Source organism: Leucopleurus acutus (genome assembly GCF_964270905.1).
Source record: "Leucopleurus acutus genome assembly, chromosome: 15".
In the NCBI taxonomy this organism is placed as follows: Eukaryota; Metazoa; Chordata; class Mammalia; order Artiodactyla; family Delphinidae; genus Leucopleurus; species Leucopleurus acutus.
Window position 1 is genome coordinate 53,583,440 of NC_139157.1, and position 16,949 is coordinate 53,600,388.

The window sequence follows — 16,949 nt, forward strand, 5'->3', positions numbered from 1 at the left end:
ATGATCATCAAAATATGTCAGGTTAACATCCATCACCACACACAGTTAATTTTTTTATTTTCTTGTGATGAGAACTTTTAAGATCTACTCTCTTAGCAACTTTCAAATGTGTAAAACAGTATCATTAACTAGAGACACCATGCCGTCCATTACATCCCCAGGGCTTACTTACTTTGTAACTGCAAGTTTGTACCTTTTGACCACTGTTGGTGTGTGATTGTGATCCTTTCAACTCCCTTACTCACTTTCTTTGGCTCCCTGTAGCTTCCTGGGCAGAGTCAGAAAGAAGCTTACTGCCTGGTTTTGGTGTTTGGGAGAAAAGAATACTTAGAATCAGAATTCTGAAGTGTCTTTTCTAGCTCCAAGCCTGGTTGTGTGACCTGAGCAGTTAATGTCATCTCCCTGAGCCCAGTTGTATATTCCTTTGTAATATAGGTATAGTAATACCTGCCATCGTTCCCTTAGAAGGGCTCCGTGAGAACCAAATGTCAAAGCCCTTGTAAACTATAAAACACTATAAAAGTGAAAGCTATTATTATATTAACCAGTGACACTTAAATGGAAGCTTAAGGTGAAAGAAATATCTCTTCACTAAATTATACCTGGGAATTCTCTTGGAACTTGTATCTAATTAGTCCTTGCTTCTAGGTGCACATGTTCAGATCCCAAATCTAGAACACCTGGGTGTGATAGCGTGAGTAATTTAAGAAGATTCTTAGATAACAGGAGCGTAGACAGACTTACTAAGATGTCTAAGTGAGAAGAACGCCACCAAAGTTTTATGTAATAAAATGCCAAACAAAAATTTTAAAAGTCTTGTATTATAGCTTAAAAGGTAGATGAGAATTTATGGGGTAGTGATGCAATATGAGCATTTAATGCTATATAGGTGTTTATATTTTTGAAGTTTCTTATTACAAGAAAACCTAGAAATACTCGGATAAAATACTTTGAGACTATCAATATCCCTTCAGCATCATGAACTTCACATTGACAGCCTCTTATGTCTTCTGCATAAGAGCCTATAAAGCCATTACTTATAATTACACATTTTTCTAGGGAGAAATTTTCCTAGATAAGTTTGTCATTCATATTTAGAAATTCAAATATGTGGTAGCTATGAGGTGATGTAAAATTGTGAGCGAAGAGTGCCCTCTGGTGGTATCATGCATAACTGAAATGTATCACACTTGGTCTTCAATCACAGATTAAACTACAGTTCTACAGTTTCTTAAAAGTCAGACGTTCACCTTAACCATAAAGAATTTTTACACCTCCAGAGGCCCAGTGTACAATGGACTATATTAGAACATGATTTTTAATTGTGTTATATTATTTAGGTTATCTTTTACAGAAGCTCTAAAGAAAATTCTAGTTGGGACAGTGTTCCATTAAGAAATACTTTTTAGGGACTTCCCTGGTGGTCCAGTGCATAAGACTCTGCGCTCCCAATGCAGGGGGTCCGGGTTCGATCCCTGGTCGGGGAAGTAGATCCTGTATGCATTCTGCAACTAAGAGTCCTCATGCCACAACTATGACCTGGTGCAGTCTAAATAAATAAATATTTTTTTTAAAAAAGAAATAATTTTTAATTAAAAAGCAGCACTGTAGGTTAACATGGCACCTCCAAATGGAATGTCTTAAATAATCTGACCTTGGCCCAGAGGTCTTTTCTATTGCCTATTTGTTTTGGTTTGGTTTTGAGTGGGGTTAGGGATTGCGTTGGAATATTTAGACACTGTGCTGGGGTTTGGATGGGACTTGCTGAATCTTCTCTGGCAGGTTTTGGGAATAACCAGCTGGGATGATCCAGTGTGATCCTAGGTAAAGACAGAATATTGGGCCAAATGACATTCTAGTGTCTGTCTTTTCCAACCACTTTGTTCTATGTTAAATTTTCCCTGGCAATCTGATGTGTCTCCCCATTAATGCTGTGCAGTATTAACAAATACAACGAAAATACAAACCCAAGGAAATAGAGTGAGCTCTGGCACATCTCCAGAATGTTTCTACAACAGCTGCTCACACTTCAGCCCCTCCTTTGTATTCTTCAAACTTTTCTAATAAACTTTTCATAATAAACATGAGAAAGTTTATTATGGTCATAATTAGATTTTATTATTATTTTGAATGGATTGCTCTGGATGAGTGACAGAAGCAGTTTAACACAGGACTGGCAAACTAATATCTGGACTAGCTAATGAAAATTATTCATACAGAATTAATTTCATGAAGAAATGAGAGAATTTGAAGAGCCGATGTGGAGATAACTGTAATGGCTTGAATATGTGACATGACGATCTAAATTAAAGAAGTGATTATAAACAGAAATTGAAATATCTGACAGAAATATCTGAGGCCACACTCCTAGAGGAAACTGTGGAAAACAGTAAGAAAGGACCACATGTCAATAATACATGTATTTGAACTAAGTCAAATGTAAATATCGTTTGAGTCTTAAGTCTGAAATTGTCTTTCTCTATACTCAGATTTTGCAGTATTGCTGCTGCCATAATATTTAGGTGTCAGTCCAGTTTTCCTGACAAAAGAGCAAAATGAACCATGTCATTTGAGTGTAAGCAAAAATCCCAAGGTCAGAGTTGGTACTTTAAAGAATTTTTACCAACTGGAACAGGCAGATAGCTCCAGATGCTAGCCAGCTCAGAAACTAACTAGAAATTGAGGTCCTTGACCTTGAGAAAAACAATTCACACCTTCAAGAAACTTTGATTAATTTTAGAAACAAAGTACATATACATATGTCCTAAAGTCAGGAAACTTTTTAAGTGGAAATACTGGGCTAAGAAACATGCCTGATATGCAGACTCAGAAACATTTATCACTTTCCAGGATACCTAAGACCACTTCAGAAAGTGTGTGTGTATGTGTGTGTGTGAGAGAGAGAGAAAGAGAGAATGAGAGAAAGAAGGATTAGAAAGAGTAATATATGATGAGTTCTACATTGAAGATGACAGAAATTATATTTGGATTTTTTTAAAATCTATACATAATGTATTGAAAAAAGACCAGAAGAAAATTAATAATGAATGTTAATGGTTATTTATAGGTGATGGGATTACATGTGTTTAAAAGGTTGTCCATATTTGAAATTAATAAAATTTAATAAAACTAAATTTAAACTTAGAATTAATAAGATGCAGGTGATGGGACTATGTACCATTTAAATTTTCTTTCAAGGTTCTCCATATTCTCTACAGTAAAGTACAGCACTACTTTTACAACAAAAAGCTACTCTTTTAAATAGCGATTATCAATGAAAGTAAACATGGTTGAAATGTTTACGTAATAAGCTTCTCATGAGCATTCATGATTGAGCCCTTCACATCACCCACTCACTGCTGCACAAGAAAGTGACTATACTTCACACTACTGAACTGTACACTTTAAAACTGGCTAACATGGTAAATGATGTTATATGTTGTTGTTGTTTTTCATAGTAGACCACAAGGAAAAAAAAAGTGAATCATCCAGGTATAGAGCAGAAATGAAAATCGGTGTAGTTGTGGGACTGGCCAATTTATAGAACTCAGCGGTTTTATCAGGTTGGTTGTATAGAATACCAAGGCTGCATACAAAGTTTGGTAAATCTACATTCACGGTTTAGATATTTGGTACTGGTGCCACCTGGCCTTGATTGTTCTTTTCAAATACTTGAAAATTCTTAGGGAAAAAATTGTAGGAAAATTCTAAACTGGTTTCTCCAAAAGGGTTTGGACACTTTTGTTTCGGGCTGCTCTTCCTGACCCCAAGAAGTGTGTGTCCTGATTCACAAGCTTGCACAGTCCGTGCTGGCTGACACAGAACGATTCCTAGTGACGACAGGACACACCTTTCCTTCTTCATTCAGACGGAATTTATTCACCATCTGTACTGTAATAAGTAAGTTTTATATTTATAATCACTGCTATCTGAGGATATGTTAAAACTATTTAATTTATGCTCATATTGGTAATAAATACTGCCCAAGTAGCCTTTTACCCATTCATTTAATTTAGCCATCACACAAATCACGAAAAATCTCCAAAACTCATCATAAATGCCAACGTTATATGTTTTATTTTTAATCAAGTAATTTCTTTAAACCTCAAAATATCCATAATTGACAGAATAAGACATTAGGCATGAGATGAGAATATAAAATCCACGGTCTGCAGAAAGGCAAACAGTACTTTTAGTCCATCAGGATGACTGTACATGAGTGAAATGCCATTCCGACCATCTAACTCCTTTTTCGTCCTTTAAAAACATACAGTTCAAGTGTTTTTTTATTTTCACTTGTAAACAACGTGAGCCAAAATGGACAATGAGGTCATCTAAATACTACACAGGATAATTTTAAAGCACTAGATAAAACACCATATTAAAGACATACAGAAATCAGTGTTCACTTTGGTCTCTATTATGGTTAAAGTTGTTAATACCAAGAAGCAACACACACTAATTAAAGCCAGCTGGTGGTGGGTGCCAGTGGTTGGTAGCTGTAATTCAGGAGGTAGTCAACACCATCATTTTCAAGCTGGTAACTCTCACACATGTGAAGCCACAGATGTATTAAATGTCCTAATAGTTTCTCACAGTACAGCACTTTACCATAACTTTGCAGCTTTGCTCCAAGTAGACAATTTAACAACGATTCAGAGGTCAACCTCTCACTCTAACTGAACAACTATGACACAGATCACACAACCACCACATCTGAAAGAGGCTGCTGACAGCAATGTAAGACAGAATTCGATGCTTTTAACAAGTTGTTCTTCCCCAAAACAAACAAACCTCATTAAGACAGCTGGAAAATTAAAGTCCGTGCAGCTGCACTTGTACATACTTCCCCAAATTTTATAACCAAAGGGGAAATACACATATATATTTTATGATAAACATTTCTTAGAGAAAACAGATAAATTAATTTAAATTAACTTTTTAAGACTTAATGAGATCTCCCATGTCCTGTATAATTCATCTTACAGTGAATGTTACAAAGTCTATTAACACTTATGGGCTTCTATTCACAAACTAAATACAACTAGCAGTAACTTGGGGCCACATTGGTGCAAAATAAAACTGGGCCAGAACATGAAAAAAATACCGGCAATAAAAACACCCTATATTTATTTGTAGATGGACCAATGCTAATAACATGATGTTTCTTGATCTTTTCCCCTACATTGCACGCCAAACTTCCAAGTTATAAGCAGGTAAAAATCTTTCTAAATCTTTCAGCTGTAAAAATACATCCAAAGGCTTCTAGTAAAGACTAGAAATGCAAGCATAAAACTGTTGCTACTATAATCTGCCATGTAGCAATGAATAGCTCACAGGGCTAAGAGACCGGTAGTGCATCTTTCTAAGGAATTACATTTGTGTTGACATGGGGGGGTGAGGTCAAGGGGCAACTAATTCACTGACCTCCTGCCTGACCCATTAGCAACTCCTGTAAACTGATGCTTCACACAGACCCTACCCCTCAGTAGCTAGAAATGGCATTGCACGTCCACTCTATGTTCACTCCTTGGCACCCAGTGCTAGTTAATTATGTGCCTGGGCAATAATGCTGCAAGACACTTGGCCTCAGGGCGGCACAGACACAAATGAAGGAGATTGGCATCTTTCTTTGACAAGTTTTGCCCAGCACAAAAACACTCACACAACCAACCTCTCTTCCCAACCTCTTCCTGCAACCGACTGACCTCTGGGCAAAGTAGCTATTTCCAAGATTGCTTGTGTGTTCTGTTTTGCTTCAGTGGAAGAGTCCCTATAAGTCTTTAAACAACATACATGATAACTTGAAGGAAATGCTCGGAGACTTTGCTAACTAGATGAGATGCTTCATGATTCACAAGTGTTTGTCAGAAACGTGCAGTTGTGAACTGCTATCTATACTATAGATAACAAGGTCTGTACCAGAGCATTTTCAGCCATTGTAAGGCTGGAGCAGCATAGAGGTGTGCTGTGCATCAACTATGAGGTAGCCTTTTGCTGTAAACAGAATAATATTTCACCCATGTAAATGGACACTGTGCTTACGTCAGTGATATTCACATATGCAAGGAGTTGAGGGAGTCTCCTTTAGAGTACTTTTCACATGAAATAAAAATAGGAGAACCGATATCTGATATTCAGAAATTTTGATCAATGTCAAACTCAGAGGTAGTTATTACTAACATCAGTACATAATACTTACATAAAGTCTAAGTTATTTGGTTTGTTTTGAGTAAGCAGGACTGTAGACTATTCTGTAAAGAAACAAAAATATTATATGGTATGTTCCCTGAGCAAAGTTCTTTGTCCTGAGTGTGTTATGTAATAGTGATAATATTCTTATATAAAAAATAAACCCCAACTTTTAATCATAAGATAGGTTTGGTATGTGCTTAGTTCAGTCTGGTGAGATGCTGAAAAATGATTTCAAGTTGCACCCATAAGGTCCATAGTTATAACATGTTTATTTCTGTGTGTCTTTTTTAAAACCATGAACTCAGCTCTGAACTTTTTATATGTAAACAGGGAATGTCCAATTCTCAAGTCCATAATTTCCTATTTCTAATAAGGTCAAGGAACTTTGGTTTGAATTTTCAAAGTGACTTATGTTTTGCATTTTTACTGTTAACCTGCTTATTATACCTGCTAAAAATTAAGCAATGCCACTTTGATTTGTCTACATAATTTAAATAAGCTTACGATCCTCACATAAGGCAAGGAAGTACTTCTCTATAGCTATTTATCACATTCAATATCGTCAAAGGTAAGCTTTGCATCACAGCACACTGATATTTCAGTATGTCCCATGGAGATTCTCACAAACACTGTCAACTCAAGCTGAGTTGGGAAGGGCTGGCGGCCCAGCCCGAGGCTCGCTCTCCTTCTGCGTGGCTTGCTTGCTGAAACGGCAGCAACTGTACAACAAGCCTCCCTCGGCAGGACACGTCGGGGAGGGAGCAGAAACTGTTCAGCAGAACGTGTCTCATTTGAATCATGCTATTTTCTGGTTTTGATTATCTGAGCTTACACCAACAGGCTCATACACAACTATATTTATTGCCAAGGTTAAGCATTACCACTAATTGGTACCTTCTTGGAAATGTTTCCAAAATTGATCCGTAACATCTAGAACCAGGATGACACCAGAATGAATGTTTTTCATGACTGAGACCTGAAGGGACCAATACGATGACTGGCCCCCAGCCAGTTTACTACCGTAACTGAGGACCAACCTGAGAAGCACCTCTGTCCCCATCACTGAATGTTCATCCTGAATCTCCCACAGAGGTCCCTTCAGGAGCAGTCATGAGGGAATTCCCCTAAGATGAACTGTATTGTATAAAATACTCCTAGCTCTCTGGTAGGAGAGGTCTGGGAACCTCCTACCCCAGGCTCATCACTCTAGTCGCCCGCCATCAAACACGGAGCCTTTTAATATTATTCAAGGTCATACGTAATTGGGCAATTGTGAGCATCCACTTAAATGTTCATTCTCAACCCTGGCATTTTACTCACATCTGTGCTGTTTTGTTTGTTTGTTTCAGAAATAAGTTAGGTAACTCTCCAGGGGGAATAAAAACAGCCACCAAAAACATACACCAAACAACTGGAGTTTTCCTCCAAGGTCTTCAGTAGTAAACAAGGAGGCCTCCACTCGAAGCGATGGTTAGAAGGACTGACTTGGTCAAGGGAAGCTGCTGTTGCCACAGTCCCTCAAAAACCTCACAACAGGTAAAAGATTATAACGAGTATCAAAATACCATTGAAAACAATCAAGTCACTACCTTTATACATTGCCCTCCCCTTCATTTCTCTGAATAGGCAACTAATTTACAATCAAAACGTATGAATTAAAAACACTGAAATATCGGCACAGAAATTACACATTCATTGTCTTTTCTGGAGTCATGTATCCCAGATTCAAAAAAGCTTATGGCAGTCAGAGGCATATGGAGTTAAGGTACTGCCTTCAAAGGGGGTGGGGTGGGGGACACACTCTACAGATATCAAGAAAAAGAGGCAATCCCAAATTCGGGAGAACTGATGTCTTAAAAACCTTTAGTACCATAGGATTGGCAGCGCTGAGATCTGAAGTATCCTTTGGTTCACATAAAAGGTAACAGTCATGTTTTGTTTTGTTTTTTCCTAATGTAATATAAAGGGAATGGTATTTCAAGAAAAACTCCAAGGGTTATTTTCAAAACCATCTAAAATGCTTTACCTGGGTTTTCAATTCTTGGGGATGTCCAATTCTGCGAGGGAGGCTGTGTGCTGACATCTCTATACACACATATATAAAGACAAACCCTCTTTATATATATGTCTACATTCTATAGAAAATCCTCCTACACACACACACAGACTCAGGCTCTCTCCCTCTCACACATGCACATACAGATACACAGAGCATCTCATCCTCTGAGTCACATGACACATGACACCCTGCTCAAAGGTAATTTGCTTAGAGTGATTTGTCTGTTTAAAAAAATTCACAGTTCCTCAACAGTAGTTAAAAATCCCAGGTCAGCTGCTGTTTGTGAAATACTGTTCCCCTGTATTTGCATGAGGTAGACTTCCCAACCGGGGAGAGAAAACGATAATGTTAAGAAAAAGGGTTATGTCTTTTTCCGTTTTTGAACGGAAGGCCCTTTTTTGCTTTGATCTTCTGGTGCTGCAGATGACTTTGTGGAGGAAGCTTCTGCAGGTGACGTGCCTGGCCACTCAGAGACCTCGGACCTCGCCTCCTGAGGAAACGGTGGTGACGCATAGCCGTGCCCACCCCCCACCTCTCGAGGGAACGCGGTGCACGGCTGGGGCTCTGCTTCCTGTCTTCCCTGAGAACCGGCGGGCGGCTGCACCACAGTTTTGTGAGGGCAGTTCGCCACCATGTGCGTGATGCTCTGACAGCAATGGCACTTCTTTGGCTGAGGAGGTAGACTACATTCCTTAGCATGATGATCAAGGCCACCACAGTTGTAGCATCTGCGACAAGAAAAACGAAAAGATCTTGAGAAGGAGCATGTCTCACAAAATAGGTCAGAAGTCGAAAATATACGAAAACACGCAGACCGTCCAAGAGATCAGCTTATTTTAATATGCCTTCTTAACAACAAACGTGTTGTATTAAACACAAAAGTCAATGAAACACGAGAGTCCGAAAGCATGAAAGACTAATCACTTCCATATGTAAATGCTGCTTTAGATTTGACAGTTAGGTTATTGTAAAGGAAATTTAGTCCACTAGAGGGCAGCCACGTTCAACAAAAAACAACCAGCTAGCTTGGAAAAGGCAGTTAAAAAACACAGCTCTTGACTAAAATGCAACACCAACTCAACCAGCAACTGGGAAAATTATAGACCGAATTAAATATTATGAGTTTAACATTTCTTTGGGTGTTAATTATTTGCCTGTGGAAACCTGTTGAACTGGAAGAATTCTTTCCCATCGCACAAATTAGTGCAGTGAAATTTGATAAGTAAGTCAGACATCTACGGTGAATGGTATTTGGGGAATTACCAAGTAATATTAGAACAAGATAGAAAGTGTCTGAATAAGAAGAATGCTGTAAAAGAAATCTCCTTAGATCAGATTAATATAGATTAATCTAAGCTTCTTAGATACTTAGATCAGATTAATAAAGGTTGATGCTAGTTCAGGGGTGGGAAAAACTTTCTTTTCTTTCTGTAAGAAGTTAGTTTTCCTTCAGGGTAAATTCTTCTAAGTTGAAATAAATATAAATCCATCTTTAATTAATACCTGAATGCACACTGGGGGCACAGCTTGTACTATATGTTTGAAATTCTGACAGCTTCCAAAAGCTGAGAAATTATTTGGAAGCTACATTGCTCAGTTTCAGTCACATTTTCTTTCTTCTAAAATTTTATATTAAAAATAATAAAACACCATCAACTGGATAGAATAAAATTTTATATTTATGAAGGTTTTTAACCTACTTGTTGAGTACAAAATTGGCTTACTGATTTGTCTCCAAATGAAATGTTTTAAGGGCTTTCTATTTTAAATTTATTTTCCAAATACATTCATGACCCCATAATTCTCATTATGAAATTTACACAATAGGTCACGTTTTTAAAAAATGATAGCACAATAGGCGGTAACTGTGAGAATCAGCTTAAGATCATAATGACAAAATAATTATAATTAATTAGATTTGTGTGTGTGCGTGTGTGTGAGAGACTAGCAAGCTTAATAACTCATATTACCATATACTTCTAAGACAAACTACTATTAACCTACTGGGAAGTATATGTAGGATACTTATGGTTATGTATTTTTATCTTCTGAGATAAGTTATAGAGTGAATTTTTTTTTACTTGGCGAAAACTAGGATAACAGCCTGCTTCTCCAGTTATCAATATTACCTTGCAAATTTTAGAATAATGGATTCACAAGATGGGCTTTTATTCTTTGCAGTAATTAACAAGTATTTATGTCAGGAAAAAAAAAGCATCATATTTTCAAAAGTTAATGGGAAAAACTAAGAAATCACTTTTTATGATTAAATTATTTATTGTGTAATTACATACCTTAATAAGTTAATGAAACTATTACAATGCAGATTCAATGTTTTTTTAGCCACGTGTTCTAAGAGATAATTCAAAATTGAAGAAAAATTACTGACTAATGCTTGAAATTCAGGTCCCCAAAATACACTAAAAAATGGCCTCTTTGGGCTTCCCTGGTGGCGCAGTGGTTGAGAGTCCGCCTGCCGATGCAGGGGACACGGGTTTGTGCCCCGGTCCGGGATGATCCCACATGCCACGGAGCGGCTGGGCCCGTGAGCCATGGCCGCTGAGCCTGCGCGTCCGGAGCCTGTGCTCCGCAACGGGAGAGGCCACAACAGTGAGAGGCCCGCGTACCGCAAAAAAAAAAAAAAAAAAAAAAAAAGGCATCTTTAAGAAATATAAGCATATTACTTATAATAATGTTCTTCCACATAGTTCTCTTCTATAATGGAAAAGTGAATTCTTAAACTAAATTTGCCCATCTATAAAACAGCTTCTTTTGAATTAAATTCACTTCCTTGAGGATAACATCCACTCAGAAGCTCATTTTTGAAGACAGAGGAAACAGGTTAAAGGATTGAGTAATAGAGCCGCTCTCCCACCGACACATCAATTTCATCAGTCACTGTGGTATGTGCACTGCTACCCAATTCAGGGAACCATTTGCCCACTCATTTACCAAGGGGCTGATGTCAGAATTCCATTTTTTCAAATGGGGTCTTCCATCATATTCTGTATGTGTATTTACCATTACTTCTGGGTTTTAAAAGTTACTTTTAAGGATACTACGGAATTTTGGCTTCCTTGCATTTTGATCTGCATAGTTAATTCACTCCCTTAGCTTTTCAGATTCATGCTATCATCAGGCCAGACTGCCTTCCACACTGAAAAGATTTGCATTCAGTATATTTGTGCTTTGCCTTAAAGGGGAGGAATGATATGTATTCTTCTCTTCTATTTAAACATTCAATGCCAATCACGCTTACTAGAAGTGCAGGTCACACCCCATTATGAAACTCCTTCCTTCCCAAGGGACCGACAGGAAAATGGAACAGCTCACAAATAACATCACACCACATTCTCCATACAAAGCTCTGGACGGTACTAGGCTCCTTTGTACACTCTCCACACCTCTCCAAATCAGCTTGCTTTTGTTAATTTGCATGAATTTTATGTTGTGACACGAGCATTAAAACAGGTCCCAGAAGTGATCAAATAGAATGAGAGGTGACACTACATAAAGAGAGAAAGTCAACTTTGCTTGTCTAAAAGTGTAACAGAAAAAAAATAGAACGTAGGCGCTTCTAAGTATTTTAAAGTGTTAACTTAATAAGAATATATATGGAAACTTAGATCCATATTCTGGGGGGTTAGAGGGAGGCATTAAGGATAAGGATACAGTGATCTATAAACTTCTGAAGAGGAAGGGAGTGCTGAAAGAACAGTAAGTAAAACAGTATCAGTGAGAGAGAACAGAGTGGGAAAAGTGCAAGCGATGGGGCAGGAAGGAGGGATGAATATAGAAAGGAGCATAATAAAATCCCTGGAAAAGAGAGATGAGAGAAAGGATCAGTAAAGTTTCAAATGGGAGGCCAGAGGGGTAAAGAAAAGTCACAGATAGGAAAGAGTTTCAGAAACTAATCTGGAGAAACGATAACCAACTCTTTGAAGAGATTATCGTTGTTAACTCCGATACAGTCCAACTAAAATCCAGAAGTGATACTAATGACATTCAACAAGGCTACAGTTTTCGATCTTACTCTGTCTGAACACTTGTTATCTAATTCAATTGTGTGTCATTCAGCCCAAGACCTGGGAGTGCTGGATCCCAGTCTGAACGTGGGAGGTAGGAGGATGGGCAGAAATGCCATCACAGACCCCTAAGAGCAGGAGAGCAAAGGATCCAGAGTGGCAGAAGCAAAATGCTCACCCTGTACCTCCTGAGGGTAAGAGAGACAGATTCTCAGGCCAACCTTCCAGAAGCCCTCATTTTATTCTGAAAGCTTCCAAACAATCTAAATTCACAACTGGGTATATAGCTTATTCACTCCATAGGATCTGCCCCAAAATACCAAGAGGAGAGTTGGAAAATGTTGATGAACCACAGAGCTAGAAACAGTTAACAGTGCACACATTTTCTGACTCTATCAAAGCAACCTATTCTTTATGCAAATTTGTTTCTTTTATTATTCTTATATCCAAACACCTAAGACTATAAGCCAACTAAACAATAAAAACATTTTAATAATGTTAACTTTTATATATTTTTCATAAGTACAATGGTAAAAATATTGAGTTTTCAAAAATATTGGTTAGTAGTGAATTATGTTTATTAAAAAGGGTTCTTATGGAACAAATACATATTTAACACCATAAAAAATTTTTTAACACCAGAAAATCTTTCATGTGTATCTTTTGAAATACAAAAGCCAGTATCCCCCCTCAATTACCTTAACTCATGCTAAAAATAAAATAATCTAACAGCAGGGCTGAACACACTGTTAACAGAATTAAAATGATAATAATAGGAATAATACTGAGGTTCAATTTATTAAGAGTTTACCATATTCCAGACATTGTGTAAAAGGCTTTTTTTAAAATTTATTTTAATTTTTTGGCTGCGTTGGGTCTTTGTTGTGGCACGTGGGATCTTCGTTGAGGTGTGCGGGTTTTCTCTCTCTTGTTGAGGCACGCGAGCTCTGTAGTTGTGGTGCGCGGGCTTAGTTGCCCCATGGCATGTGGGATCTTAGCTCCCTGACCCAGGGATCGTCCGCTGCATTGGAAGGAGGGCTCTTTAGCACTGAACCACCAGGGAAGTCCCTAAAGGTTTTTAATATGTAATATAAAATTGACTCCTCCCCCAAATCCTATGAAGTAGGTACTAAATATCAACGTTGTGTTGATGAGAAAATTAAGACTCAAGAGAGTATACAGAGAAGGAAATTTGAATTGAAAATAATAAATTTCACTTGCATTTTCATTATATAAAAACATTATACCCAACGATACTGATGTAAATTTTATTATGTAAAAGTCTAAAAACATATAAGCGTCCTGAATTTAAAACGCCAACAAACACACAGATTTGAAGTAGATTTTTCTTGAGACTTGGGTTACTATTCTGTCACTATGGTGTGTGAAAGTGAGCTTCTCTCTTTGAGCTGCTCCATCTAAAGGCTGTAACTACTAGTCCAGGTCAGACTTTTCACTGCCAAAGCCCAGTTATTTTCCCCTACCCCTCTTGTACTTTCTATGTGGAAAGTTTTTAATCTAAAAAAAAACAAAAATCAGTAAATAATTTTTCCATTTTCCTTAATCATATGTTTAAGACCGTAAATTGGAACTTCAGGTTGATATGCTATAATCAGAGCTATCAAACTGACTCAATGAAATTCCAGCCAAAATAAATAAAATAAATTCCAGTCATTGTGGTTATTAGCCCATGAAGCCACACTGTGATGTGAACAATTTATTGAGGCCTTGAAATAAATACTGCAGTGAGATTCTATTGGCTGGAGCAAATGTAAATTGCTCTTGGAGGGAAATTTGACAGCACGTTTCAAAATATTAATATGCATACTCTCTGAGCCAGCAACTCTAACGCTAGGAATTTGCCCTACAGGAATATTCATTGATAAGTATAATGATTTGGGTACTAAAATATTAACTACAATATTGTCCATATTGGTAAAAAATAGAAAAATTAAATGGTAATAATACCACCAACAATAATAAATACTTATAGTCAAAACCAGGTAGTCTGGCTACAGAGTTTTTGCTCTTTACCATTGAGCTACAAATATGTGAAAAGGAAAAAGGAAATTAAAGCCCACATATACTGAGAAACACTCTACAGATATTAAAAGGAATGAAGTAAAAGAATATTTTTTTAAATGAGGTAGATCTGGGGCTTCCCTGGTGGTGCAGTGGTTGAGAGTCCGCCTGCCGATGCAGGGGACACGAGTTCGTGCCCCGGTCCGGGAAGATCCCACATGCCGCGGAGCGGCTGGGCCCGTGAGCCATGGCCGCTGGGCCTGCGCGTCCGGAGCCTGTGCTCCGCAACGGGAGAGGTCCCACCAGTGAGAGGTCCGCGTACCGCAAAACAAAAAAAAAAAAAAAAAAAAAAGAGGTAGATCTACATGTATTGACATGGAAAGATCTCCAAACCAAATTAAGTGATAAAAGCAAACCACAGAATAATAAACAAAAGATGGTGTAATCTCATTTATGTTTCAAAAACACTATATATAAGTAAATATGCATTTTTAAATGCATGGGAAACCACTGGAAGGATAAACAGTACATTAACAGTGGTTACATATGGAGAGAATACAGGTAAAGGTGAAGGTGAACTTACATTTTTACTCCATAAATTCTTGTATAGTTTCTTTTTTAAATAACCAGAAAATTTATAGTTTATGTAATTGAAAAAGGAAAAAGAGCAATTATAAAGCTGCATTTCCATTTTATAATTTGACCTTCATTATTATTGTCAGTCATCTAACAGTTAACCTGTACATCAGCGATTCTAGAATCACCTTGGAAGCTTTTTTAAAAATACTTATGCCTGGGCCCTACTCCAGACCATTAAATCAGGATCTTTGAGAGCAGACCCCCAGGCATCAGTACTTCTTAAAAAGCTTCCCAGATGATAGTGAGCAGCTACTTGAGAACCACAGCTGTCTACAGACCTGAGTTTACCGCCGACAACCTTGACCAAGAGAGAGCGCTTCGTAATCCCAACCACAAGGAATGTGGTTCAAAACAGAACACTGAATAGTCCCCAAACACTGTTTCAACAGTTCACCGGTGCCTTGAAAGGAAGGAGGAAGGAAAGAAGAAGGAAGGAAGGAAGGAAGGAAAGGAGGGAGGGAGGGAGGAAAAAGGTGTGTGTAGATCTTGTTTCTTTACTGAAAACTAAAAATGATTCCCTGAAACTTCCAGCTGTAGGCACAAAAGCCCACAACTTTTTACCATCACTGATTCCTGCTTATTTTGGAAGGAAAACATTGCAAAAATCTACTGAGTTTAGCTTCACAAGTAGTTTCTCTGTTTCTGAGGTTATTACTCAGTTCTTAGTTCATCAATCAAGGATGGGTTCAATGGGGAGGCACCCATGTCATCAAAACGGGTGATAATTTACAGCTCTTGAATCAACTGCTCCATTCTCTAAACTTCACCATCATTACCAATTAACATTTATTGATTTCCCATAATAACTCTTTTAATTCTCCATCTTCTGTTGCCTCCATCTACAGTAATTCTCAAAACCATATAAACTTATTTCCTATAGAGATACTCCTGCAAACATTTCTAATGGCCAAATTTTTCTGGCTATTACATACAAATGAATATAAACATAATAAAAAGATCTCTGCTTTTTATAAAATCTGTTAGCCATGGAATTTTTAAAACCTCTAATATTTAAACTACATTTCACCCAAAATAGCACCATTAATAAAGTTACTATTGCCCACTCTGTTTTTTAAACTAAGAGAAAAATAAAAGTGCATAATGGATGGTTTAAAATCTGCTTATTAGTTAGACCACCCTAAGGATTGGTTTTCAAAATTATTTTTAAAAAGCAAAATTTAGTCAGTATAACTGCCATTCAGTTCTTTCCGGTGAATAACTGCTAGATGTTTGGATGGCTCTCTATGGCCTAGTGTTAGTCATAGTAAGCAAAGGTCAGTCTGATGTGGATGGAACTAATGTGAACTCAGAACTCGAAGCTGCTGGCAGAGGAAATGAACACTCTGTGCCTCCTCCAAACCTCAGTGCTCAGACCATTTACTAAACTGATATGGGGTTTGCACTGAGTTCAAAGGGTATTTTTTACTTACCAACTACTAACTTCTTTTATCATCCGGTTCTATGATGTGCTATTACCTAGATACCTTGCCTATCAGTGGGGACTCAACTGCTTATAATACCCATGCAATCATTTTCATAAACTCAAATGAAAAACAGAAAAAAAAAAACCCACTTAAGAATATCTACAATGAGTACAACTTTGTACTAGATACTAATAAAATGTATGTGCATAGTTGGCTGGACGGTAATATATACATACATATGTGTATATATATGTATATAAAATCTTGTTTGATGTCTTTGCCTGACTGCTTTTTGGATTGTCTTATGTTTATTAGTTTTTGGACACTCTCTCTGATTAATGCCATGGTCTGTCGTCTGTATCATAACACCAGCTAAAAATGCCCCACAGTATCTTGACAACCAGCTAAAATATAGTAATAGTTCTATTCACAAACCTTTCATCATCTTATAAAAACAAGAAGATAAGATGGAAAAATGTGGGGGACAGATGTGATGAATGGTGGTACAGGGTCAAGAGAAGTAGGGATGGAACATATAACAGTTTTTAGAGTAGAGGACATGAAAGGGAGAGAAATCACTGGAGT

General features: G+C 37.5%; 1 protein-coding gene across 1 annotated transcript in view; it reads right to left on the minus strand.

Moving 5' to 3' along the window:
• Positions 1-8,615: 8,615 nt before the first annotated feature.
• The window catches only part of LIN28B (lin-28 homolog B), a gene marked incomplete at both ends in the record, with an annotated part of 122,798 nt that continues 114,464 nt past the window's right edge, over positions 8,616-16,949 (minus strand). Inside the window, one exon of the mRNA XM_082855645.1 lies at positions 8,616-8,982. Coding sequence (XP_082711771.1) covers positions 8,616-8,982 — 367 coding nt within the window. The remainder of the gene's footprint in view (positions 8,983-16,949) is intronic.